This window comes from Montipora capricornis, chromosome 6 (genome assembly GCF_036669925.1).
Source record: "Montipora capricornis isolate CH-2021 chromosome 6, ASM3666992v2, whole genome shotgun sequence".
Classification (NCBI taxonomy): domain Eukaryota; kingdom Metazoa; phylum Cnidaria; class Anthozoa; order Scleractinia; family Acroporidae; genus Montipora; species Montipora capricornis.
Window position 1 is genome coordinate 52,751,663 of NC_090888.1, and position 26,500 is coordinate 52,778,162.

At 41.1% G+C, this 26,500-nt stretch overlaps 1 protein-coding gene across 1 annotated transcript in view; it reads left to right on the top strand.

The window, feature by feature from the left end:
• The window catches only part of LOC138052463 (dynein axonemal heavy chain 5-like), a 103,047-nt gene that overhangs the window by 42,109 nt on the left and 34,438 nt on the right, over nt 1–26,500 (top strand). Inside the window, exons 42-62 of the mRNA XM_068898969.1 lie at nt 1,231–1,430; nt 2,581–2,734; nt 4,068–4,231; nt 4,318–4,549; nt 5,180–5,317; nt 6,195–6,272; nt 6,724–6,870; nt 7,467–7,639; nt 9,025–9,115; nt 9,587–9,674; nt 10,261–10,448; nt 10,783–10,977; nt 11,775–11,852; nt 19,102–19,320; nt 20,037–20,177; nt 20,832–20,936; nt 21,149–21,336; nt 21,734–21,788; nt 21,880–21,993; nt 22,488–22,652; nt 25,881–25,997. Of these exons, the coding sequence (XP_068755070.1) occupies nt 1,231–1,430; nt 2,581–2,734; nt 4,068–4,231; nt 4,318–4,549; nt 5,180–5,317; nt 6,195–6,272; nt 6,724–6,870; nt 7,467–7,639; nt 9,025–9,115; nt 9,587–9,674; nt 10,261–10,448; nt 10,783–10,977; nt 11,775–11,852; nt 19,102–19,320; nt 20,037–20,177; nt 20,832–20,936; nt 21,149–21,336; nt 21,734–21,788; nt 21,880–21,993; nt 22,488–22,652; nt 25,881–25,997 (3,030 nt within the window). The remainder of the gene's footprint in view (nt 1–1,230; nt 1,431–2,580; nt 2,735–4,067; nt 4,232–4,317; nt 4,550–5,179; nt 5,318–6,194; nt 6,273–6,723; nt 6,871–7,466; nt 7,640–9,024; nt 9,116–9,586; nt 9,675–10,260; nt 10,449–10,782; nt 10,978–11,774; nt 11,853–19,101; nt 19,321–20,036; nt 20,178–20,831; nt 20,937–21,148; nt 21,337–21,733; nt 21,789–21,879; nt 21,994–22,487; nt 22,653–25,880; nt 25,998–26,500) is intronic.

Consider the following 26,500-nt stretch of genomic DNA (forward strand, 5'->3'; position numbering starts at 1 on the left):
TTGTAGCAGGGTGTCTACTTGGTGTCTAAACTACCATCTAAAAGCTCCTCCTGGGGCAAGTACGAAGCGATACTGCTCAGCACGGGAAACGGCGACGCGATGGGCCCATTTACTCCGGCATTCATAGGTGGCTTTAGCCTAAGTTGGGTTACGAGAACACGTTTATTACAGGGTTCGCACGGGTCATGGAAAACCTGGAAAGTCATTGAATTTAAGAATGTCATTTTCCAGGCCTGGAAAGTCATAGCATTTTATGGTCGGTCATGGAAAGTCATGGAAAATTATAATTACAAATGGTAAATTAATCATTGCAATGTCAAAGAAAAGATAAAATGAAATAAAGGCGAGTTTCTATCAAACAATCGGAAGTTTGGCGGACAGAGGCCTTTAATTTATTCAAATTTGATCTGAGCAATATCCTAAAATAAGGATAGTTTTGAAAAATTTCCTTCGACACAGCTAACCTTAAGGTCATGGAAAGCTAGTGAAGGTCATGGGAAAAGTCATGGAAAGTCATGGAAAAGAGTACGAACCCCGTATTAGGTATTACGTTTGACTACAAACTTACCTGGATACGCATGTGCTGGAAATCAAGAAGAGCCTTGTGACCCCAAACTAGACTTATTAAGACGTTCAAGGTTCCTGCCAACCGTTCAATTATTCCTGTAGAACCATTAATGAATGATTCATGCGGGTAATGGCCAACAGACTGAAATGTATATTTAGGTCACGTGTGAACACTGTGAAGTTTACCCTATTTAGAATTTATAACTCAGTAACAGAATGACTTTCTGAAATTTGTATATTAGATGAACCAAACTAATTATAATTAACAGGCAACACCACGCATTAATTTAACAGGCCAAATAATTTTATACAAATGTGATCTTTTCATGTTGCATCTATCACTTCATTCTTTCTACTCGATGCAATTCAAAATCAATATTAACTCCATGCAATAAGTGTCTGTAAAATCACTTAATTATCTTAGGCAGCACCTCCCAATCCACTCGAGGGAAAAGAACATTTCGCGTTCCAGGACAGTGGTGTTTCCCAGATTTTTATACTAATCATCTCTAATAGAGAAAAGAAACTTGGCAATGAAATATGGTTGTGTGAAGACAAGCTTAAAGGGAAAACAGCTCGCTTCCGGTTGCCGTCTCAGAAACGCGCGTGCTTAAGCTCCCAACTCAAAGAACTGAAACCTATTGTTTAACTGCATCTCTTTAGGATGTCTGCATCGCGGCTGTCAAAGAGCGTGACATTGACTTCAAACTAAAGGGCGTAGTTTCCGAGTGGAGTACGCAAGTCTTTTCATTCTCAAACTTCAAGAATCGAGGCGAGTTGCTGCTCAAGGGTGCCGAGACGTCTGACATTGTGTCGTTGATGGAAGACAGTTTGATGATACTGGGCTCACTCTTAAGCAACAGGTGTGAATTTAGTTCTTGAAGATTTCATCCATTGTACACGCTACTGCAAAATGGCTAGACTGCTAGCAGTCCCTTTCTAGATAGTCGCGAATGCGCGCGAAATAGCCGAGCGAAAGCGGAAAACTGGAGCGAAGGAGCGGAGGGGCGTGGGGAGAAGCCTCTCCCCCAGTCTCCTCTCGTGTTTTTCTCCTTGCTCCAGTCTCGCTGCGCTGTGCGCTCTCGGCTCGCAAGCTCTCGCGACTGTCTAGAAAGGAACTGCTAGCAGTCTACAAAATGGCCACTTGAACTGCCGGTGGTCAGACATTTTTCTTCTAGTACAGTGTATCCTTCGTGGAATATTTCAAAGCTTGGAATTTACAATTTTGATGACCAGGAAGACACGTGGCTACCCATCTCGTGCGACTGATTTCGTACGAGAGGAAAGTTAGCTAAAGGAAGGGACTGCTTGCAATTTAATGGCTTCAGAGACCGCCTCTTTCGCCAACCCATAATGAAGAAACAATGCAAGTTATTTAGTCCTAGGATGGTTATGTGCTTCACTGAACTGGAACTGAAGACATGCCCTCGCCCCCTTCAAAAAAGTTAAATGTATTATGGTTTGGCTCTAGTGGTTTCCTAATCCGTCAGCTCATCATGCTAGTGTCTTTACCCTGTTTGGTTGATTTTACTGAAGGCATTATTTCTCGGTACTATTTACTTGAAAAAGCACGCACACAATTCTTGAGTTGAAATGCACGGCTTGGAAGGTTATCATTTTTCCAGCTGGCAACTCGATCCATAACCTAAATCCTAATCCGCTTTCCTATTTGTTTGGCGTTGTATACTCAGAGTTTGTTGTACTGCGTTTAGTTAATACATTTGCAATTGCTGGAGAGTGATAGAATTAAATATCATTACAATTATTGCACATGAGGTGGTGATTTTTAAGTCCGGTATACAAATGAACGTATTTTAAGATTTCTGTAGATCATCGTAGTTACGCACATATCTTGAGCAGTGTCCGCTCAAGTGACGTTCGTTACTTGACCCTCCCGATGGTTACCAAACTCAACCACTATAGTCGTATGAAAGAAGCTCTCACGAGTCTTACGAATATTTCCAACTCAGTGGTAAAGTTACACATGCCCCGCGTTCTTCTTTTTTGTTGCAGATACAATGCACCATTCAAAGCCGACATTCAAAAGTGGGTTGCTAAGTTGACAGGTTCGACGGAGATCATCGAAAACTGGCTCGTCGTGCAAAACTTGTGGGTCTACCTGGAGGCGGTATTCGTGGGCGGAGATATTGCTAAACAGTTGCCTCAGGTTAGCAAGCCGCTCCAATTTGTGATAGTCCACCGAAACCCAAGAAAGTTGCTGAACTTCAATATTTTAGAGTTGTGTCCTAGAGATATCGCTTCAAAACGTGGTGTTTAATGATCATTCAATTGTGAACATGATTAAACTTGCGGAAACAGAACTAAAACATGGAAGAACCAGGAAGTGGACACTGTAAAGTTTCGGCGTTAATTTTTTTTCAAGACCATCAAAATATGTCTACCAGAAGACTATTTCAGTTTGCTAACATTAAGTTCCTAGTTAGTAAACCCCGGATCTTTGGAATCCTTAGTTGGGGGGGAGGGGGGGGGGGATTTCCGACTAAGCGGTTTCTTTGAAATTACAATTTTGTCTGTTTGGCCCTACAAAGGAGTGGAACGACCCAGCATTCACTACAAACTTACTTTTAGTGAAATTTCCTTGAGAAGTGAGAAATTTCAGACGCTTCTTCACCTTAGTCACTTGAGGAAATGAGCGTTCAACACAGTATTAATACTGATCCAACAGGCACTGTTCGCTCTGGTTGCTGCTCTGGTCAGGTATCACGCTTTTTGCACCCACGTCAATGACCAAGAAAGTGAATCCCCCATATTTAGTCTTAAACCGATATCTATTGATATTAGACTATTTAGTAGTTCTCTGTCATACTGCGTGGTTATTTCAAGGACGACACCTTGTTGGGAACACCCGGTCATAGGAACAACAGATAAAATAATCTCCGTGGCAGGGGTGCAATTTAAAATATATCTCAAGTAATAATCGTGGGGCACAGGGTTTCGCTGTCCCATCTCATAATCACTTGTAGAGACCATAAAATGATTGAATAACCTTATTAGTGCACTCAATGTATAGTTTGAGATGGAAGGGAAGTGGATCAAAACTTGAAAAAAAAAAAAGGCCAGTTTTTCCAAGCTTAGACACGGCGTATAAAGAAAACGCCAGTCGATAGATCATCCTGTTTAAAGACCCTCCATGTCATCTTTTGACGTCGGGAACGTTTTGCTTGTACACTAAATCAAGTGCTATGTTATGCGTTTTACATAGTTACTAACCTGAAACACTGGAACTACCATGACAGAACCCGTGAAGATATATAGTTTCTCACTTTTATAGAACACAATACGCATAACAAAAAGAACTGCGTACACATGCATTCTTCTACTGTGCAAGGCATATAAGGATGAAAACTGTGAATTGCCCAGATTATTGCTTGACTTGATTGGAAGAAGAATTGCTTTGAATTCATAACTGACGGCTGAACTTAATTAAATCTTAATTTTCATTGAGTAGTTTGTTTCAGTTGTGATTCTGTGATCTTCAGGAAGCCAAGCGTTTCACTCAGATTGACAAATCATGGGTGAAGATAATGAACCGAGCCAAAGAGAACTCCAATGTGGTTCAGTGCTGCATGGGTGATGACACATTGGGGCAGCTTCTCCCACATATTCTGGAACAGCTTGAAATTTGTCAGAAATCTCTCAGCGGGTAAGAATGTATGATTTCACTATTTAAGAAAATCTTTGTCCCCGGACTTTTCATTAACCAGATCTCTTCAAATGCGATGTTTTTAGGTACCTGGAGAAGAAACGTCTTGTCTTCCCTCGCTTCTTTTTCGTATCTGATCCTGCTTTGCTAGAAATCTTGGGTCAAGCCAGCGACTCTCATACCATTCAAGCTCATCTGCTGGGAGTTTTCGATAACGTGAAGACCGTCACATTTCATGAAAAGGAGTATGACAAGATCTTGGCTATAAATTCGCGAGAAATGGAATCTGTGACACTGGTGAATCCAGTCATGGCACAGGTAAAATTTACGCATATACGCTTGAGTGAGCGCAGTCAAAATAAAATAATATTTTTTCAGGATTATAACAATAATGGGTAGGTGTGTTAGTTATGTGGAATCCCCTCCAAAAGAGATGTTGCTCAGAAAAGAATATAAAAAATCCATTACTTTGACCTATTGCCAACAGACATGAAATGAGCTTGCGTGGTTCTAAATCTCCCGTGTGTCAAACATTACCATCTGGAGATTTCCATAAAAACAGGACTAATTGGCCTTAATTAAACCTATCCTAATACCCTAACCAGAGAATACGGACAGGTAAGGTCCTGCCATCTATCTGCACGGTGGACTGATGGACACCGCACAGAAATCAAAGCCAATCGCAACTCTTATCAAATCGTAGATAAGTTTTTGTGGACAGGGTTAAACGGCAATACGGAGGGAACCAGTAAACCACCAGATTAGCAGAACCATCAAAATAACTCACATGTGAGGCCCGTGAATCAAACCCGGGCCACATTAGTGGCAGGCGAGTGCTCTCACCACTGCGCCGTCACTTTGTTAACATAATAACTGTCAAGCAGTCCTTTTGTTAACTCTTGAGCTACCTTTGAAATCACAACCGCCATTGTTTGATTCTCTTCTCAGGGAAATGTTGAAGTGTGGCTGAATACGCTTCTGAAGGAATCAAGAATGTCTCTCCACTCTGTGATTCAAACTGCCTCCATTGCCATTAAGGATCCTTCTTTCAAATTGAAGGATTTCTTGGATTCTTATCCAGCCCAGGTAAAAGAATACATTTTGATACATAGTTAACGCGCCAATCCAAGCAACCCAATTCAGTGCACGCATGCGTGCTTCGTGATCTTTTTGTGTAACCTATGATACTTGTAAACTTTATCGTTTTCTAAAACTGCTCTTTCAATGTTACAAGACGATAATACAATTGGTCAATTCATGAAGGCGCGGACAAGAGCTATTATGCCCTTAAGAAAATTGGGGAGAATTCAAGGACCTAGACTTGCTCGACTAGCTCGTTTCGGCCATGTTACACTCCACATTCCTGCCTGAATCATAAGGCTATGTATTACATCTCTCAAATATTGCGCACGCTATTTTCGGCCAATGTCGCGGGGTGCATTCTTCAGGATGCCCCGTGTTCTGTTGCTGTCTACAAAGATCTTGAGATTATCACACATTTCACTTAAGTCGTTACTTGTAGACGTACTAAGTTACAGCTCGTTTTTTTCAAATTCAATATATGGCCCTCGTGCCTCACATTGGGGAAGTACATTGAACTGGAAGAAGCGTAGAGCTGTAACGAAAGTGTTCCAGTGGCAATAGGAATATGCACGCGTTTAAACTCACGTGGAAAAAAAAAACTGTTCACCGATATTTTGAAGCGTAACATTTTATGAGTTTGTGACTACAGGGGCTGTGTGTCGTTTCTTACAATTAGATGATAAGGGGATGTGGAGGCAAAATGTTCGTGGTTCTTCGTATATGTAGTAAACGTGAACGCTTCTTGACCCTAAATATTACCATGCCAGGCCTTTATTGGCAACAAATCAACATAAAGTGTGATGCTTTTACGAAGATACGTTTCAGTTTTACTGGTGTATTGTTGGCCATGTTTAGTGCTTTATCTCATCTCACGGTATAGGTTGGTTTACTTGGAATCCAAATGATATGGACGAGAGATGCGGAGGACTCTTTGACATACGCCAAATCAAATAAAAAGGTGGGGTTCTTGCAAAATTGAATCATCCGTGATGACCAGAGGCAAAGAATTATTAACTATTTGTCGCGTGCCAGGTTTGACGTGTCTGAATCTTTCAACACGCGAAAAGAAGAAAACCTAATAACAGACAAATGCAATCATTCCTCCATCACGCGCTGTTCACGTGCAATGGTGGCCGTCGTTGGTGACATCGCAACATTATGTTGATGTCGTAGATTTGGCAGTGTAAGCAGCTCGAAGTCTTTTGGCGGGAAACTTTTTTGTTGCTTGATGCCATGACAGTGTCCTTCAAATGATCAAGGAGATAAGTCGCTGCACTTCAAAAGTTCCAGCTGTGTAACTGTATGGAAAACAAATACGTCGACTATTATATCTACTTTAGTTCGTTGGTTCCAATCTCAGCACAAGGTCTTGTTAATTTTGAAAAAAAAACTTTCTTTTCTTATTGCAGATAATGGACGAGAGAAACCAGTTTTTTCTAAAGATGTTAAACGAACTGATTGAAGTCACTACTCAGGAACTTACGAAAGTTGAACGTGTGAAGTTTGAGACTCTTGTCACCATCCATGTACATCAGAGGGACATATTTGATGACCTGGTAAGTTAAGGTTGTATATTCAATTGAATAAAGGGAAAATTTACTTTCATGCACTGTTTAAGCAAACCCTCTCACATTTTCACCTGTAAAAAGATCGGTAACGATTTATTTATGGAGAGACCATTTCACCTTTTACTGAAGGCGTGGTATGCCATCAATAACATCAACAAGCGTCATCAGGCAGAAGAAAAACCGTTGTTTGATTTTCTCAAGACTGATTTCAAAGAAAACTGATTCGGCGTGGGATATGTTCTCATTGTATCAAATTTATGCAGTGATTCGATTAGAGGTCGCTGGTTTAGCGTGAAATGGAATCATCTTATCTCAATCACTTTACAATATTAGAGAGCTTAAGCACTCGACATTTTTGAGATGCGGACGGCAACCGGAAGTGAGCTGTTTTTCTTTTAACTTGTCTTTACTCAACCACATTTATATTGCTAAGTACCTTTTCTCCATCAGAGATGATTAGTTTAAAAACCTGGGAAAAATTACTGTCCTGGCATACGAAATGTTCACTTCGGGTTGCCGTCCGCTTGTAAAAAAGGTTGCGTTCTTAAGTTCCCCAATGTGGGGATCCTTGTTGCTCTATACAGTGCCGGAAGAATATCAAGTCGCAAACAGACTTTGAATGGCTGAAACAGTCCCGCTTCTACTTCCGTGAAGAGACAGAAGACTGTGTGGTGTCCATCACAGATGTTGATTTCATTTATCAAAATGAATTCCTTGGATGCACTGACAGGCTCGTAATTACGCCTTTAACAGACAGGTCAGTTTTCCTACCACATGAAACATTTTGTAAAATGAAAGCAGATTCGATTTAAGGAAACGAAGAGGAAGCAAACGAAAGATATAAGTGATCCTCGCACTTAACTTGTCAATTTATGAGCAATTGTAGTTTTATAGACACCTAAGAAATTTAAGGGGGCTCCAACGGGATTCGAACCCATGACCCATGCGATGCGGAAGCAATGCCCCACCAACCGAGCTATGAAACCACACAGTTGCTTAGGAGCAGGTCAACTTGTTGGGTTCATTTGTTCCCATAAAAGGACTCAATGAATGAAAGAAAGAAATGTATACATATATATTTAAAGTACGGCTCATAGTTGATAGGTAGAAGTGATCCTTAAGATCCTTAAGACTGATACAATTGCATCAGTCTTAAGGTCGCTCAAACCAGTTTCAGCAACTTGTAGGCAATGTCTTACTAGGAGGGCTAATTCTACAACACTGTTTAACATAACGGCAACGTTGAGGAATCACATGAAACAGGAATAATTGCTTAACACAACGCACCCATTACTGTGACGTCATAGGTTATCATGGCAACAAAAGAGCCATCTAAAAGCGCCCTATGTTTTGCCTTTAAACGCTTATATCTCCAAAACGAATTCGGTGACCCCCATCTTTTGATGCTAGAAAGAATTTAAAAATATTCCATGGAGCGGATTCAGAGCCAACTTAAAATTTCCAATTGTGAATGCAAGAGGATTCTTAGCGTTTCGTTTCACAACAACGAACGATGTGCCCTCATGTAAGACTTATTATAAATACTTTACCTCGGATAATGCATTTCGCGTGCTTTGATTGGTTCACTCAATCTCAGTTATCAGCTCATATACCTTAGTTTGACTTTACATGTATATGGTAAATGATTGCGCTAAGCGTTGTTAAGCTTTTTTTTTTTTTTTCGCCGGAAAGCGAAATTTCTCTTTGAATAAAGCCAAAAGCGAAGAAAAACAACTTTTTTCTGGAAAGTTTGGATCAATTTCGACGTTTAGAAGTACCCGAAAAGGCAAGAAATGTTTTTGTGTTGAGCCTACGTCTGTCTGACCTCAAGGTATTACAAAACATCGCATCTTCATCAAGTTTTTCGATTTTGCTTGGATTTTCTCGCTTTTTTCGCTCGTATTTTGTACTTCCAAATTTTTTGAGTTTAAGAATTCGCGCTTGTTGGATATGAGACTGGTTATAGCCAACGAGGCGCGTAGCGCCTCGTTGGCTAATTACACATCTCGTATCCAACAAGCGCGAATGGAATAATTGTTGATTATTTTGGTACTAAGAGAAGCAGATCTGTGGATGCGATGCCATGAACATATCGGCGTCATTTATTACTCATTCATTATATATGTACTATTTGTTCCTTAGGTGTTATATCACCCTCGCTCAGGCCCTTGGAATGTCAATGGGTGGTGCTCCTGCAGGACCGGCAGGAACTGGGAAAACAGAGACAACTAAGGTTTAAAACTTTCACTTTTATTACTAAGCACGAACCCATATAAATTTTATTGCACATACAGTTTAGCGAACGATAAAACAACGAAACAACAGCTACAGCTGTAGGTCCACTCAATAAACCATGTCTTTCCTTGTAACGGCCACTAACAGATTTCTCTCTGTCCAACACCAGACGATTTTTGTCGTCAATGGGGAACCCTTTATGAGCGAAAGGGTAACAACATCTAGGTCCCCTCAAAATCGTGTCCCCTCTAAAAAGGACAAGAGTGCATGCGTACCGAGTTTCATTTGATTTTGTAGTCAGCGTCTTCAAGTTGAAAGGCGCCGCACAAACTTGAAGCAGTTGTGAAGCAGTCAAAGAAATGCAGGCTAAAACGGGATATGGGAAACATTTCATATCCTCAGTTCATATACACATTTTACAGATTTGGTTTGTCTTTGATGTTTTTGGTGTTCTTTTTGTTGATCTTAGGACATGGGAAAGGCCTTGGGTAAATTTGTAGTGGTGTTTAACTGTTCTGATCAGATGGACTACCGTGGTTTGGGTCGAATTTACAAAGGTAACTTTCATCACTTATTTTAAGTCCTCCTTTGCAACTCAGTAGATGAGTAATCACATTCGATAAGTTTTTTTTCTTATGAACAGACAATGAGTTTATGTGAAGCTAGTTTCACTGTAATCTCAAAAACCCCTGTGTTTTTGTTGTAAAAAAAACGCAACACATCAGCAAAACATTGAATATTAATTAAAAAAAAGCCGAACCATGTGTGAAACCAAGTACAAAGGGTCCAAGCAAGAAAACTTAAGCGTTACAGAGAGGAGAAGGTTTGGCCCTTCAGGTCTGTGAATTTCACAACGCAAGTATGATTTTGTTTTCTTAGATTTGATGCGTGTTCGTGCACCCCGAATTTGTACATTACACCATTGTTATCTGTGTTTCTATAAATTGGTTGCAACGTGATGATACCATATTGTCGTGCATTAATATGTTCAACTTGTAGTTGTGGTCAAAAACAACTTGTGAAAATCACGTTTCCCAGCCACACCAGTCCTGCTCTCTCTCTTACAACTTCGTTGTCTGTAATAACCTGTTTTAATTCGAAATTCAAGTTAGCAATTTAATTGGCCTTTCTTTGTCCATCCAGGCCTAGCCCAGTCCGGAAGTTGGGGTTGTTTTGATGAGTTCAATCGAATTGAACTTCCTGTGCTATCAGTAGCTGCACAACAGATTCACGTGGTCCTCACGTGCAAGAAGGAAAGGAAGAAAATGTTCATCTTTACGGATGGTGATGAAGTCGACATGGACTCAGAGTTTGGCATCTTCTTGACAATGGTAATAGACAATTCAAACTACTACACCTTCGATACGAGACAATCAGAATAATTTTAGGTTTTGACTTTCAAATCTGTATGCACTTATCAAGGTCCCCTCAGCTAAATCAGAAACAATAAACTGAGCACCATGTTTGGAAGCATACAGTTCTGCTGGTTCCGTCTTTATGGGTTCAGCTTCAAACGTAGCGTTTACCTCGATACCCTTTTTTCGAGATTTTAGGAATAGCCGAAATGAAAATGATAAGATGCGCATTTTGAAGAGCTTGCTCAATAGTCGATCCCCAGAGTTAAATAGTAGCTTCTCGCTTTTGGCAATCTTATTTTTTTAACAGAATCCAGGATATGCAGGCCGACAAGAGTTGCCAGAAAATTTGAAGATCATGTTTCGAACAGTAGCTATGATGGTTCCTGATCGACAGATCATAATTCGAGTCAAGCTGGCCTCTTCCGGTTTTATCAAAAACGTAAACCTGGCACAGAAGTTTTTCACACTCTACAAGCTGTGTGAGGAACAATTAACCAAGCAGGTAAGGTCATGTTATGGGTTGTTGTTCACATACTAGTATCAAGGTGCTCTGGTAAGTTTTTCGCGATAACCATTACGATCGTTTAATGTAAAATCTACAAATACATCTACATTCCCCAGCACTCGGTAAAGCTCATTTTCATTTAGGGCTGTCATAAGCCTTCCTGAGATATCACTGCAAAGCCACCCAGGTGGCCAGGCTAGACCACAACACCGGGATCTATTCCGAATTTTTTCGAATATTATGTGGGATCTTAAACGTCCCACAGAGTTTAAGAAAAAGTGTTCGTTAGACGGGGCCTAGGGTTTAAGTCTTTATTCGAAAAGACTTGAAAGTCTTACCATTTGCATACATCATTACACAGGTGGCTCTTTTTCCTTAGTTATTTAAAAATCCTGAATGTTGGTTGCTCCTTAGTTGAACTCACGACCTCCCTCACGGTATAGTGCGATGATCAGCGCCAGGTGCGGCTTCGATTATCCCAGTCAAACCCTGTTCGTACCAGCATTCCTGCATGGTCTTACAATAACAGAGGAGAAATTGATGTTGTTATAATGAGATCTGCAATCAGATAAAACTCCAGTCTTTTCGACTAAAAATCCTAGGCTCCAATATCACAACAATTTTTCCTTGGTAGTTAAATGTTGAAACGTTCAGGTACCAACACTTTGTTGAAAGGTTAAGATTGGCCGGTGTTGTGATGGTTGGGAATCGAACTTGGTTGTATGAACGTAGAAGTGCTTCCCTTAGGAATGGTTGTGTTCGTAAAATCTAAACTAATTGCTGTTGTTTTTTAGGTTCATTACGATTTTGGTCTTCGTAACATCTTGTCCGTTCTCAGAACCCTTGGAGCTGTCAAACGAGCCAATCCTGAGGTATTTTCGTACTGCTTTAGTTTTGCCTGTTGTGTTAGTTTACTGCAATAGACATAAGCTAAGGAGTTGTTTCATATTAGTTCAAGATTTATGATAATACTGAAGAAAAGTAAAGAACCTGTTTCCGGTGGCGGGAATTCACTGGCGGAGCTTTCTCGCCCCAACAACCTGAGTTTCATTACAATACAATACAATACAATACAATACTTAACTGACCGCTCCCCATAGGGTCTTTTCAGGGCCAATGAAACACAACCAACGAAACAACAGAACACAACAACTGCAACTGTTAAGAGTCCCAACTGGCCGGAGGCAAACCAGCTGGCTATTTACAAGTGCAGCTAGGAAGTTGAACTAGGGACCACCAGGAACAAATTCAGCGAGCAGTCAGAGCGGGTCTTGAACCCGGGATCTCCGGATCTCAAGGCAAGCGCCCTAACCACTGGGCCACACCTCGTCCTTCATTCGGTTGGGCACGGAGAATAACGACCGCCAGGCCGCCAGATTTGAACTCTCACTTTTTTCTGCGATTTTCATAATTCTGGGGAATTCATCGTCAAGCGCGATGCGCGTTTTGGCTTCCATTTATCAAACTTCCGACGCAAACTACAGATGACGAAATCAATTGATGCGTGACATAACCCACCAATCAGCATCTTTTGTTCCCACGGTACGTTTGTACATTCGAACTCGATGCCGATGGAAAGCGAATTTCTAAAAACATATCATAATGGGATTCGAGCTGTGAACTAAACAAAAAGTCCATTTTACTTTCCGGAGTCGATGTTCCCGGCTATGTTCGGAAATTTGATTGATGGAAGCCAAAACGCAGTTTGGCGCTTGGCGCTTGAAGGTGACATTCCGCAGAATTATGAAAATCGCAGTAGCGGGCATCCGTTTTTGCAACCCTTGGCAACAGCTTTTCTTTCAAACTTTTGAGACTGCATAGAAAAGCTGAAAGGTCAAGATTCGCGGAATTCCTCCGGGAGGTTGCAATTCTCGATCGAAAGAATCCATCTCTAAGGACGAGATTGCAGAACCATGAATATACCCAGGTTTGGGTGGACGTCACTTTGTAACTATGATATTCATAAAAAAAGTGCTTGTTGGATTTGCAGTATACCACCCAATTCGTGTCTTGAGTATTACTTTGAAGAAGTAGGAAAACTATTTGGTGTTTTTAACGAAGAAATTCGTTTCAAATTATAATGCGCCGGTTTAGTTTGTACTTTCAGGTTCGGATGGTGTACCAGTCGGTCATTGTGACATAGCGGCACCAAATTAGCACCTATTGTATATTACATTTCGCATACGCATATGTAAGTAGGTTGGCACATTATGCATGTAACATAGCGGCACCTAATTAGCACCTATTGTATACTACATTTCGCATATGCATATATAAGTAGGTTAGCACATTATGCAAGAGCAGAGAGCACACACAACCACGCGGTGTGTGTGAATAACGAGAATAAACTCCATCGACATCCGACTACATGGTGGCAGCATTTTACAAGAATAATCGCTAGAGTCAAATCGAAAGAGGCCAGCAGAAGCGAATTATGGCAACAGCAACGTCTTTTGCGTCGCCACAGATGAACTGGGACGCTCCTGATCCGATAATTGCATTCGCAAGATTCAAACAAAAATGTCAGCTTATGTTCTCAAACGTGCTCAAAGCCGCCGATGACGAAGAAAAAGTGAGCTATATTTTACTCTGGTCGGGTGAAAAAGGTCTGGATATTTACAACAGTTGGACATTCACAAAGGAGGAAGAGAGGAAAAAACCTGCCATTATTTTCGAACGGTTCGAGAATCAATTGGAGCCGAAGACGAGTCATCGAATTCACAGATACACACTACAAGGAATGCGACAAGAACAAAGCGAGCCAGTGGATGATTTTATCTCAAGATTAAAAAACCTAGCAGCAAAATGTCAATTTCGCGACAGCACCGAAGTCGAAGACAGAGTTCTAGATCAGCTTATTTGGGGGTCAAAAAACCCCGATGTCCAGAAGTCCCTCATAGGCCGAGACAAATCATTGACCCTTGCAGGCGCTATCGAGATTGCAAGAAGCAACGAGGCGACAAGTAAACATATGAAGACATTGGCAGGAAGTAGCGAAAGCCATCAAGAGGATAGAAGTGTAGATGCCATTCATAAGGAACAAGAAAGGGAATCCTGTAACAACTGCGGAAAACAACACCCGAGGAACAAATGTCCAGCCTACGGTACACTATGTCGAAAATGCGGCAAAGGTAATCATTGGCAATCTGTCTGCCGATCCAGTAAACGGAAACAATTTATCCAAGGAAGAAAGCCGGTTTTCAAAAAATCTATTCACACGATTGAAGACAGGGGCGATGAAGACAATGATGAAATTCTCACAATTAGTACAATCGAGGTTAACACCATAGAAGACACGCAACATTCGATGACACACGACACACGCGATGAAGTCTTTGCAACACTGGAAATAACCCAGCCTGAAAAGAAGCGGAAAATTAATCTCCAGTGCAAGGTGGACACAGGTGCACAGAGCAATGTTTTGCCTATCAGGCTACTTCGCATAATCGCCCCAGAGAAGTTTGATGACGAAGGAAACCTCAAACCAGAAGTACTGGAAAAGAATGAAGCCGTTCTCTCAGCATACGGTGGCTCTGTAATTAAGCAGCTTGGCACTATAAACATCTCGAGCAAGTACAAAGAGAAGAAGATTAACTGCATTTTCTACGTCACGGATACTTCAGGGCCAGCTATCCTCGGTCTAAAAGCGTGCATTGCACTAAAACTAGTCTCCCTCCACTGTACGCTAGGAATAAATCAATTAAACCAGGCTGATCCAAATAGCAGCTTCAATTCTCCAGCTCAAAATCCGGGTACTTGCAAGAAAAACTCGAGTTACATTGGAAGTCATATACCACTAGAAGAGCGGCCATCAATCACAAGTAAACAAGAGCTGATGGATATGTACCCAGAATGTTTCAATGGTACAGTTGGATGTTTTGATGACTACACATATCACATCACACTGGATCCTGAAGTATCACCGGTGGTCCATGCACCCCGCAAAGTACCTATAGAGTTGAAAGACAAATTACAAGCCGAATTACGTGAGATGGAAAGCCAAGATATCATTGCGAAAGTAACCCAACCTACGGATTGGGTCAACTCCCTGGTCATTAGAGAAAAAGAAAATGGGCGACTTCGGTTATGCCTCGATCCCAAAGACCTGAATAAGGCGATCAAAAGAGAACATCATCCCATACCCACTCTAGAGGAAATCACACCCAAATTATCAGGAGCAAAGCTTTTTAGTAAGCTCGACGCTCGCAATGGCTATTGGAATGTCAAACTAGATGACGAGTCCTCGTACCTGACAACCTTCAATACACCATTTGGTCGGTATCGTTTCCTCAGAATGCCGTTTGGTCTACGAATGAGTCAAGATATCTTCCAGTTCAAGATTGATGAGACGTATCGTGATTGCCTGGGAGCCATTGGTATTGCAGATGACGTCACAGTCTATGGAAAGAACGATAAAGAGCATGACTTACACCTGCATGAAACCATGGAACGTACCAGACAGGCCGGCATCAAGCTCAATGACGAGAAGTGCGTTATCAAAACAAAGGAGTGCAATTTCTTTGGTATGCTCTACACACCAGACGGTGTCAAACCCAGCCCAGATAAAGTCAGAGCCATAGAAAGTTTAGAACCGCCTAAAGACAAGAAAGAGCTTCACACCTTTTTGGGGATGGCAACCTACATGAGCTCATTCATCCCCAATTTAGCTGACCACACTGCCCCCTTAAGAAACCTCTTAAAGGAGAACGTTGATTTCATATGGAATCCATCACATTCGAAAGCCTTTGAGAAGGTGAAGGCATTGATATGTACCACAACGACCTTGGCCTACTATGACAGAAAGGAACCAGTTGTCCTCCATGTTGATGCATCAATTAAGGGCTTGGGCGCAGCTCTCTTCCAAAACGACAAGCCAATAGCCTTTGCATCGAAAGTACTTACCCCTGCGGAGACCAGATACGCTAATATCGAACGGGAACTATTGGCAGTGGTATACGGCTGCGAAAAATTCCATTCGTATCTCTATGGAAGATCGTTCGTGGTTAAAACAGACCATCGTCCCCTGGAACAGATCCATAAAAAGAACCTGATGCAAGCACCTCCACGCCTTCAAAGAATGCTGTTGCGTTTACAACCTTACGACTGCGTCATTAAATATCTTCCAGGAAGAGAAATGGTTACAGCTGACGCCCTGTCACGCCTTTCGCCGTTGGATGAATTTGAAGTGTCGGACATGAATGTGAAAGTTCACCATCTAATCAGAATCACCCCAGTCAAAATGGAAGAGTTCAAAAAGGAAACTGCGAAAGATGAAACCCTGCAGCTTCTAGCCCACAAAGTTATGCAGGGTTGGCCTGACAGTGGGAAGAAAATCGTTTCGGCGCTAAAACCATACTGGCCCCTACGAGATGACATATCAGTAGAAGATGGGCTGATACTTCTTGGAAGCCGTGTTATAGTACCTGAATCCTTGAGAGGCAACATCTTGCAGCAAATCCACGGAGGGCACTTTGGTATGGAAAAATGCAAACTACGAGCCAAATCCTGTGTTTACTGGCCAGGCATATACAAAGAAATTGAAAACCTTGTAAACTCATGTTGTGTATGCCAGAAGTACCACAATTCTCAGCAAAAGGAGCCAATGATACCAACAGAGATCCCTTCAAGACCGTGGAAAACACTTAGAGCAGACCTTTTCTACGCTCAACAGTCGTGGTTCCTCATAGTTGTCGACTTTTACTCCAAGTTCCCATTTGTCAAGAAACTCCAAAACCTTACATCCGGGGCTGTTGTTAATGAACTGAAAATGCTATTCGCAGAAAATGGAATCCCAGAATCTCTTCAATGCGACAACGGCACTCAGTTTACATCCGGCGAGTTCCATCAACTGGCAAACCAGTACGGGTTTGAAATTGTGACGTCATCTCCACATTACCCACGTGGCCATGGGTTTGTTGAACGCCAAGTCCAAACGGTTAAGAAGACGATCCTGAAATGCAGAGAGACTAAAGAAGACATAGATCTAGCCCTGCTGGCTCTACGAACGACGCCCCTGAGTTCCAATATACCGTCACCAGCTGAATTACTGAATGGCCGAGTATTTAAATCCACACTTCCTGGTAAGATCCAGCCATCAAAGAACCAAGAGGAAGTTAGAAATTGGCTCAAAGCGAGACAAGACAACCAATGCCACTATTACAACAGACACACCAAGGAGCTCCCTGAATTACACAGAGACCAAGCTATCTATGTACAAGACCCTGTGAGAAAGACATGGAATCCTGCTAGGGTCATAGATCGGGGAGAGACACCCCGCTCATATCTCATAGAAACTGGAACTGGTGCCCAATTGCGAAGGAATAGAATCCATCTTAGACCGAATAATGCTTCCAACAATTCGGCAAACAACTCTTCGGATTCCATGTCCCAAAGAAGCATGACTGCACAATATTCAAGCGCCATTCTACGAGAATCCACTGCGGCAGGCAATTCAGCAAATGACCCATCAAGTGGCAAGTTGACTATACAGCCCTCAAGCTCCAACCCACAATGCTCTAGTGTAACAGGAGAAGCCGAGAAAGGACCAAGAAAATCCCGCGCGGGACGTGAAATCCGGGCACCGGAAAGACTTAATCTCTGACGCTTGCTTTAATAGTTGATATTAGTATGATACATAAACACTAGACAGAAAATCCCTATATTGTTACCAGTTTTATTCGTTTTCAACATATGTACAAGATATATTGGCCCGAATGAAGATATTGTGTTTTGTTTGTTTTCCATTTAATTAATATAGTTTTAAGAGAAGGGGATGTGACATAGCGGCACCAAATTAGCACCTATTGTATATTACATTTCGCATACGCATATGTAAGTAGGTTGGCACATTATGCATGTAACATAGCGGCACCTAATTAGCACCTATTGTATACTACATTTCGCATATGCATATATAAGTAGGTTAGCACATTATGCAAGAGCAGAGAGCACACACAACCACGCGGTGTGTGTGAATAACGAGAATAAACTCCATCGACATCCGACTACAGTCATTCTTTTCTTTCTGTTTTTTTCTCTCTCCTATTTTACCTGTGTAACACAAACCAAGGATGAGCTACTGGAATATCCACGGCTGCTTCGTTTGTTAGTACAGAATGCTAACGCATTACCCTTATATGATTTTCTTCAAGTTAAGCTTGGAAAACAGAATGTTAAGGTTTTATTTCCTTTAAAGTGTGAACTTTTCCATTGGTATGTACACATTTCATGACAACGGCTGTTATAGGATTGGGTGAGAAAGCAAACAAACCTACGTAGACTAGTAAGCCCTATAGAGTGTTTTCGCTCATGTGACCAACAACCATATTTTCATACTAAAACAAAAGGAAGAACTTTCATAAGAATGGAGTTCAATTCCCAAAAGAGTATTTCGCTCCTCCAACATGGCCGCTCTTTCTTTGTTTCACTCCACCAACATGGCCGCCGCGTGACGTCATGTGAAATACTCTATACACCTTATTCCAAAATGGCCGCCCTTTTAGTATTCTTTAGTTTCCATGCAAATCGGCCCTTTAGGGCCTCGTTCAAAGTTAAATATTCTTTTGAATTTTACGTTTGAAAACGGGGCCATAGGGGCCAATTTGCATGGAAAGAAAAGAATACTAATATGGCGGCCATTTTGGAATAAGGTGTATGCACAACTGTATTGCGTCCAAACCAGATCGAATGAAATGAGGTCTTAAAGTGGTCTTTAGCCTCTGATTGAAAGTGATTTTTATACCATTTGTATACTCTCCATTCAATTTGCATGCTCCTGAGCTTTTTTCCATCTGCCGACTCCTGCTTTCATCGTCTCAGTGCACGCTGTAATGCCAAGCGTTAACTGCGTGGATGAAATGCACTAGAATTCTCATAGAATACGTTTTCTTAGAACTCATCACATTACTTTAGATTAAAGATTTTCCTTAGAGCTAAGTAGATTTTCTGCTTCACACTTCGCCAAACTTGGTGAGATTCACTTGCGAAGAGAAAATTCAAATAGACGTCCGTTAACACAGCAAAATTACGGAATGGAGAAACGCAAAGTTCTGATTTGACATAAACGACGCATTGCTTTTCTGCGTTTCATTTACTTGATTTAAATCTATACCCACTTCACAGGACAGCGAAGATCGTATCGTCATGAGAGTTCTTCGCGACATGAATTTGAGTAAGCTGGTGGACGAAGATGAACCACTCTTCATGAGTTTGATTGATGACTTGTTTCCAGGCCTCACTCTGGACAAGGCGGGTTATCCGGATATCGAGCAAGCCATCGCTGATTGCGTAGAGGAAGCCAAACTTGTCAATCATCCACCGTGGACACTCAAGCTGATTCAGGTTTTTTCATTGTTTGTTTTCGTTTTTCTTGTCTGAAACAAGAACTCGTACCGGATGCAACGTTTTATTCTACGTATTCCAGAAAAAACTAAACTCTACCACAGTATCTGGAGATTCATCTTTTAGCTTTATATCTTGATTAAAATTGAAAGATGTCTTTTTGTCGGGGTCGAATCGCAAGCCATGCCAGGCTTTTGCTAGACGATGTGCAAACAGAATAGATGTAAAGTAACCGCCTAAAGCGAAGCCTTTCCGAAGAAATCATTCACCATTTATCACGGTTTGATTAAAAATTAGTAGCTCTAGCTCAGTTTCAACTTGTTAGAAAGAGCAATGGTGACCTATTCCTGAAGTTTTGGCTTCGACTTCCACTGCCCATATCAGGAATCTCATCACAAGATGCATAAAAAATCAACAACGGCCTTTTTTAAAACTATGTACACACTCTATCTTTAGAAAATTTGGAATATTTAGTAACCCTTTTATTTATCGTTACTCTTAAGTATGTTATCATAGTTAGTTATGCATGTTTCTCTAGGTTGTCAAGTTATAAATTCAGGCAGTTTTTCCCCAAGTTATTTTGTATTTGATGAAAATGTGAGATACATTGAACTGAACACAAATTTAAATGTTTCGTCATCCATTTAAAAATCGTGATTTATTTACTGCGTTCTAGACCAACGGTAGACAAGTATTTGTCCTGTTTTGCTTCGCAGTTGTATGAAACCCAGCGAGTTCGCCACGGTATGATGGCACTGGGTCCAAGCGGTGCTGGGAAGACTAAATGTATTAACATGTTGATGAAGGCCATGACTCAATGCGGTGAACCTCACAAAGAATTTCGTATGAACCCAAAGGTACTTTATCTGTTATTTGCAACTGAGTGATGTAAATTTGTCTCCTCCGAACATACATCGTAATTTCGAAAGATAAAGGCTTATGGACAGCCGGCTCCCCCCTCAAGAAGGAATCGTGCTGTGATGATACAGGCAATCAATTAATTGTTTAAGGTCCCAGCTGATTTTTTGGGCCATTTTATAGTTAGTGTGGAGTTTGATTGAAGTCTGAAGATTTCCTTTGAATGGCACAGTTGTCAGGGATTGCTGATACAAAGTATTCTGAACACAAAACTGCTAATGTGTTCTCATCATACTGCCATTAAACAAGTAGATAACAAAATTGACGTCAGTTTTCCTATCAGCAAATTTGATTCGAAAAGAGAAGTTTGTAGATTCCAACAGTGATGCGAATTTTGTCAACTACAAACAACATCAGAATTCCATGTCCATTTCCGTTGATTACTTTTGTAGTGCAATATGTTTGAACTAAGAGAATGGAGCATATTTTACGTAAATTAAAAGAAATTTGCATCAGATATACAATAATTGGCTTATAAACAGCGCTTTTTAAAGTAACGGTAAGGCACGATCCGAGTGGACACAACCCTTTGACAATGCAGTTCCATCTTGTAGTTTGTAGTGTCATAATATATTAATTGTGTTTATTTTTAGGCCATAACTGCACCTCAGATGTTTGGCAGATTGGATGTCTCCACCAATGACTGGACTGATGGTATATTTTCAACTTTGTGGAGACGGACCTTGAAGGCAAAGAAGGTGCGTGTGTGCATCTTTGTGTGTTTCTATTGGGTTGTTATATGTATCTTAACATTGACTTTTTTTTTACATTTTACTGACGCGGTTTCCTAACTTTTTCAGAGCTCTTAACGATAGCAGTGGATCACTGCCTAGAAGTGTTTAGAGAATACTGTGTAGTGTTGCACCCCATTAAGTGGTCCGTACTTCATGTTTTCAATTCCCTACTGTAGGGTGAACACATCTGGATTGTTTTAGACGGTCCCGTAGATGCCATCTGGATTGAGAATCTTAACAGTGTATTGGACGACAACAAAACTCTGACATTGGCTAATGGCGACCGTATCCCAATGGCACCGAACTGTAAAGTTGTTTTTGAGCCTCACAATATCGACAATGCTTCGCCTGCCACTGTGTCAAGGTAGACTGTCTATTCCTTTAGCTGTAGAGGTAATTTAAGAGGGGCATCAACAAAAAGATTTCAAGGGACGGCAAAATCAGTGCGGAAAGTTGTTTGATTTCAACCCATTTTGTGGCTGATACCTATAGCTGTCGAGAGAGTTCTAAAAAGGGTGAAATAAGTTAGAACAAGAAAATTCTCACAGTGTTCTAGCAAGCAGGTTTCCCTTTTCCTTTAACCGTCAGCTTCTAATTGAAATCTTAATTTTGCTTATGTTATTCACCTGCCGGGATGTCCCTATTGGAAATAAACTGTGCGCGAGGTCTCAGAGGGGCTCATAATGTCTGATAATACTTCTTGGTAGTTTTGAAAGTAATCCGCTTTATACTTGAAACTGATTTCTTGTTCTCTCTCGTAGAAACGGTATGGTGTACATGAGCTCATCCGCGCTGGACTGGAGACCTATCTTACAGGTATTTTCAGTCTTTTCTGTGAATTATATTCCGCGTGTCTTGAGTTGTGGCCTCCATCATTAACCATGGTCATCATCGCTTTTCCTTTTAGGGCTGGCTAAACACCCGTCCACAACTAGAAAGAGATGTCCTTTTCCCTCTCTTTGAGAGTGTGTTTGATGAGTTAAGAAGTTTTGTTATTCAGAACTGCGTACCAAAGATGGAGGTAAGATACTCGATGTTAGTCATTTTCTACACGAATGTAGGGATCAAATTGTCAAGCAAGCTGAAAATCGAAGCCTTTCTCTTGAGATGCTTGATGATGATTATGGAATTTAAGCACACTTAGATTAAAAGAAAGTTAATGAAACTAAGCCGATGTACGCTTTTTTTCAAACTGTTTTTTTAATTCACATACAGTACCATTACTATTAGGTTATGGTTATGTTTCGATAATTTCTTTTGAGGGCTGTTCTAAACCTAACCCTAACTCAATATACCTCCCACCCCCCTTCCACCCTGGATCCACCCCTGGGAAGCGCTACTGAGACTGAAATATTGCCTAGTGTTCGTTTCAATCGTAAGACGCATGTTTGGCTAGCTTCTAGTCCTCATATTCTTTCACATGCCGCTTTTTTTTAGATGCAGGCAATATTGTTGGATTTGAACGGCAATGGCACCAAACGTCATTTATGTTTAAAATTACATTGTCTTGATCAGGTTTTAGAGTGTAACAACATTGTCCAAGCAATAAATATTTTGGAAGGCTTAATTCCTGGTGAGGATGCTCCCAAGCAAGCGGATTCTAGTCATCTCGAAAAGCTATTTGTGTTCTCTCTGATGTGGAGCGTTGGAGCGCTACTGGAGCTCGATGATAGAAAGAAGGTACTGTTATACTGCATCGTTGCAATTCACTGCTTTGTGCAAGCATGCTTTGTGTAAGCTCGGTGACCTCGCTTATGAATGGTTCAGAGACGGTGCCGTTGGCTTTGTATTGCTACCGATATCGTTGCTCAGAGTTGAAGAAATGTATTTCTACGATCTAAATTTGGAGGCAAAAAAGGGAAGGAACTTAATTTAAGTGTCTAGTCTTTTAGCGCTGGAGCACTAATTGGGAAGACTGCAAACTGAAATCTGCAAAAGGAGGTGGAAAATGTTACGCTTGTTAATGGAATGAAGAATTGCCGGATAATTCTTGATGGTGATTCGGAGATATTCGGAGAAAATCCGAGTGCTTCTTTGCAAGAGTCGAACCTACGACCTTCCGATTTCATTGCTTGTCCACCACTGTAGGAAACTCGTTGAAGCTGAGCCATTAAACTACACTTGCAGGCTCAAGGGACAATTTCCCTGCTGTCTTGGTATTACGAGGGAGCTTACGAAACGACGACGCCGATGGCAACGACGACGCTACAAAACAATAGGTTTAGTGAGCAAAAACAATGGCTCTGCACGCTCTGTACCTGCGTTTTACATTTTGGTACATTTCTTTGCCGTCGTCCCCTAAATGACGACGTGAAATGACCAAATTCAAGTTTCTTTGGAGGACGTTAGCACATGACGATGAATTTTCAGTTCTCTCTCTACGCTTCCGACCCACTCATACCAGTTTAATTCATCGACAGTTACTACACATTTTTAACGCGAAACGACATGAAATAGTTTCGTAGTGATATGAATAACGCGAACTCGTATTTTTAAATCAAGTCGTCGTAGCCGTCGTCGTCCTCGTTTCGTAAGCTCCCTACTAGATTAGGGAGCTTAAGGACGTTCGCGCCAAAATCTTCCTACGGTGAGATTTTCTTCATTTCTCGCCTAGAGTTAGGTCATAAAGTACTTACTCCAAAAATGAAAAAAAAATGGGGGTCACCGACTTTGTTTCGGAGAAAATGGCAGTGGAAAAATGCCTTAATTTCGAGAAATCGGTCATAATAGCGAGATGTAGGCTCATCTGCTCATCCATCGAAAATCATAAAAATAAACTGTTGGAGTGAAAGTTTCCGTGCATAGGTTTTTAGGAGTGAGATTTTTAGATAATTGTATGCCGCTAGGGATGTGGTAAACAGTAGAGTTCATCCTCGACGAGCGTTTTCGTATGCTCTATCCGTTGCAACCACTACTGGAATTCGATGGCATGAGGAAAGAAAATGTTAAAAAAGGATAACTTCTTACGGTGAGAATTTTTTCATTTCATCATATTTTGTAGATAGTAAGTAAAGTAAGTGATTCATGATTTAAAAAATAGGGGTCACCGATGATCTGAACGAGTAAAATCGATGTGATTTTGCAAAGCTCTTGGAAAAGTTCGTTTGTCACGCTTTTGCGTGACCTGTCGGGCAAGGACTGGAACCCAAGGAAGGATCGATCGTTGAAGAGATGAAAGGTTTTTACCGAAAAAAAAACCTTTCTCGAGCATAGCAACGAAGTTTTAAGCAGGGGTCATCTTCATTTGGTTGGTGTTTTGTATAATATCTCTCCATTGCCGTCATGCTCATCCTCTGGAGTGTGTTTTCTTCTGAAATTCAATCGCTGATTGTTTCCACGCAGGTCCGCACTATTCAAGCGACGAGGACGAAAATACTGCTCAATTTTCACGAAAGTAAAGGAAAAGAACTTTAAAGTTCGTAGGGTAATAAAAACATTAAAAAGAAACAGCCCCATTAAATTTACGCAACGGTTCGTCCTCGAGTTTTCCAAACTTTCAGCCACTAGTCTACTTGATCAGCTACCTTTTCCAGAGCTTTTCCATCCTCCCGCTCACTTCTCTTTGAAGTTTCATGATGATTCGGAAATAGATGTGCCATTCTTTTGCCGGCCTGGAATTTTTTTCCTCGGCGTTTTTGTCGCCATTTTATTTTAACTGATGCTTGAAAAATTTGTATGGAAGTCAAGTAGACTGAGTGCACGACTGATAAAACCTCGCGAATATCAGTCGTGCAGTAGTCTACTTGACTTTCATAAATATTTTAAAGCAATTTTGACTGATCACGATCTTCTCTGATCCAACGCTGTGCAAGACTTATCGTCCACGGTTTTTGCAAAGGTTTTAAAACCTCAACTTCACTAATGCTCGAAGTAATACGTGACATATTACAGTCGCGTTACCTGCGCAGTAACGTTGCGCACAAACAATTAGCGCGAACGTCCTTAAGCAACGACAACGGCGAAGGCAACGAGAACGTCACAAATTTGCATATTTAGTGGGTAAAAACAATAGCTTTGCACGCCCTGCACGTGCGTTTTTCACTTTTGTCCATTTTGTTGCCGTCGTCAGCAAAACAACAACGTGAAATAGCCAAGTTTCTGGTTTTATGAAGAACGTCAGCACTTAAGGATAAATTTTCATTTTCTCGCCTAAAATGAAGTACCGTTCCGACTGGTCTCATCCTTGAGGAATTACCACACTCTTGTCATATTAAAAACGTTGAAATAGTCACGAAGCGATTAAAATAACGCAAATTTATATTTTGAGATGACGTTCTCGTTGCCGTCGCCGTTGTCGTTGCTTAAGCTCCCTAATAGGGACCTTAAGATCTACGACGGCGACTTCAAGGAAAACGTCTCCTCAAAATATCACTTTGCTTTATCATAATTCTTTCGCGGTTATTTTAGCTCCTTCACTTCTTACAATTTGGGCGAAGTATCCTAAAAATTAATTGGTACGAGCAATTACAAAGTGAAAATAGAGAATAGAAAATTCTCTGTTGCATGCTCAGGTTGTCATCAAAACCTCAAATTTGGTAATTTCACGTCGTCCTTATGCAGTGTACCGCAAGAATTCGTCCTAAAATCCGTGCTGCGCGTGCAGCACGATAATTTATGCTCTTTTAACCAATGATATCATTGCTTTGCGCCGTTGTTGTTGCCGTCGCCGTCGTAAAATCTTAAGCTCCCTATTGCCGACGTGCGGCAACCTCGCAAGTTAAAAATATTACATAGTACAGGTTAGCTTCGTAAAGAGACGTATTTTCGATGTGGAGCAGTAAAGAAGGACAAGTTCAATGTCTAATTTATTTGAATCACGAATGAATGCTTGCTGCTATTCCACGACAACGTTATAATAATCCTTTTTTTTTCTTTTACCTTTTACTTTTTCTTGTCTGTTTTGTACAGATGGAAGACTTTTTGTCAGGAAAAGGGGCTTACAAAATGCCGCCTGCGGAAGGCCAAGACACAATCTTCGAATATTTGGTGAACGAGCAAGGAGGATGGGAGCACTGGTCTGAGAGGGTGGGTTGAGTTTTGCTGTTTTTGGTCACTTGTGGGTCGGTCAGCACAGGTGCCAAGGGAATTCCTTTAGCATGTATGGCGTCTCCGAGACCTTATCACAGGTTATCATACGCTATTTTCGAGTTCATGTCTGTCTCCTCTTCGAAGCGAGTCTAAGTGCGACTTTTTTGTGATAGTGATTAGTTCTACTTTACATATGAAAAAGAAAAACTTCGCACTTAGACTTGCTTTGAAAAGGAGGAAGACATGAACTCGGAAATGGCCTATTCCTTAAGCATGTATGGCGTCGTTTTTTTTTTCCTTTTTCTTTTGAAATCACAGTTTTACAATAATATATACACAACAGCATTATGTGCAATACTAACGTTATGCTGCAATGGTAACAGGGCCTACAATATTAACATTACTAGTACGCATAGTCGAAGTATCCAGTACATATCACGAGATCCTACGCGCGAGTGTGAGGCTGAAACTTGCCAAAGATATATTTTCAAAGAAACCAC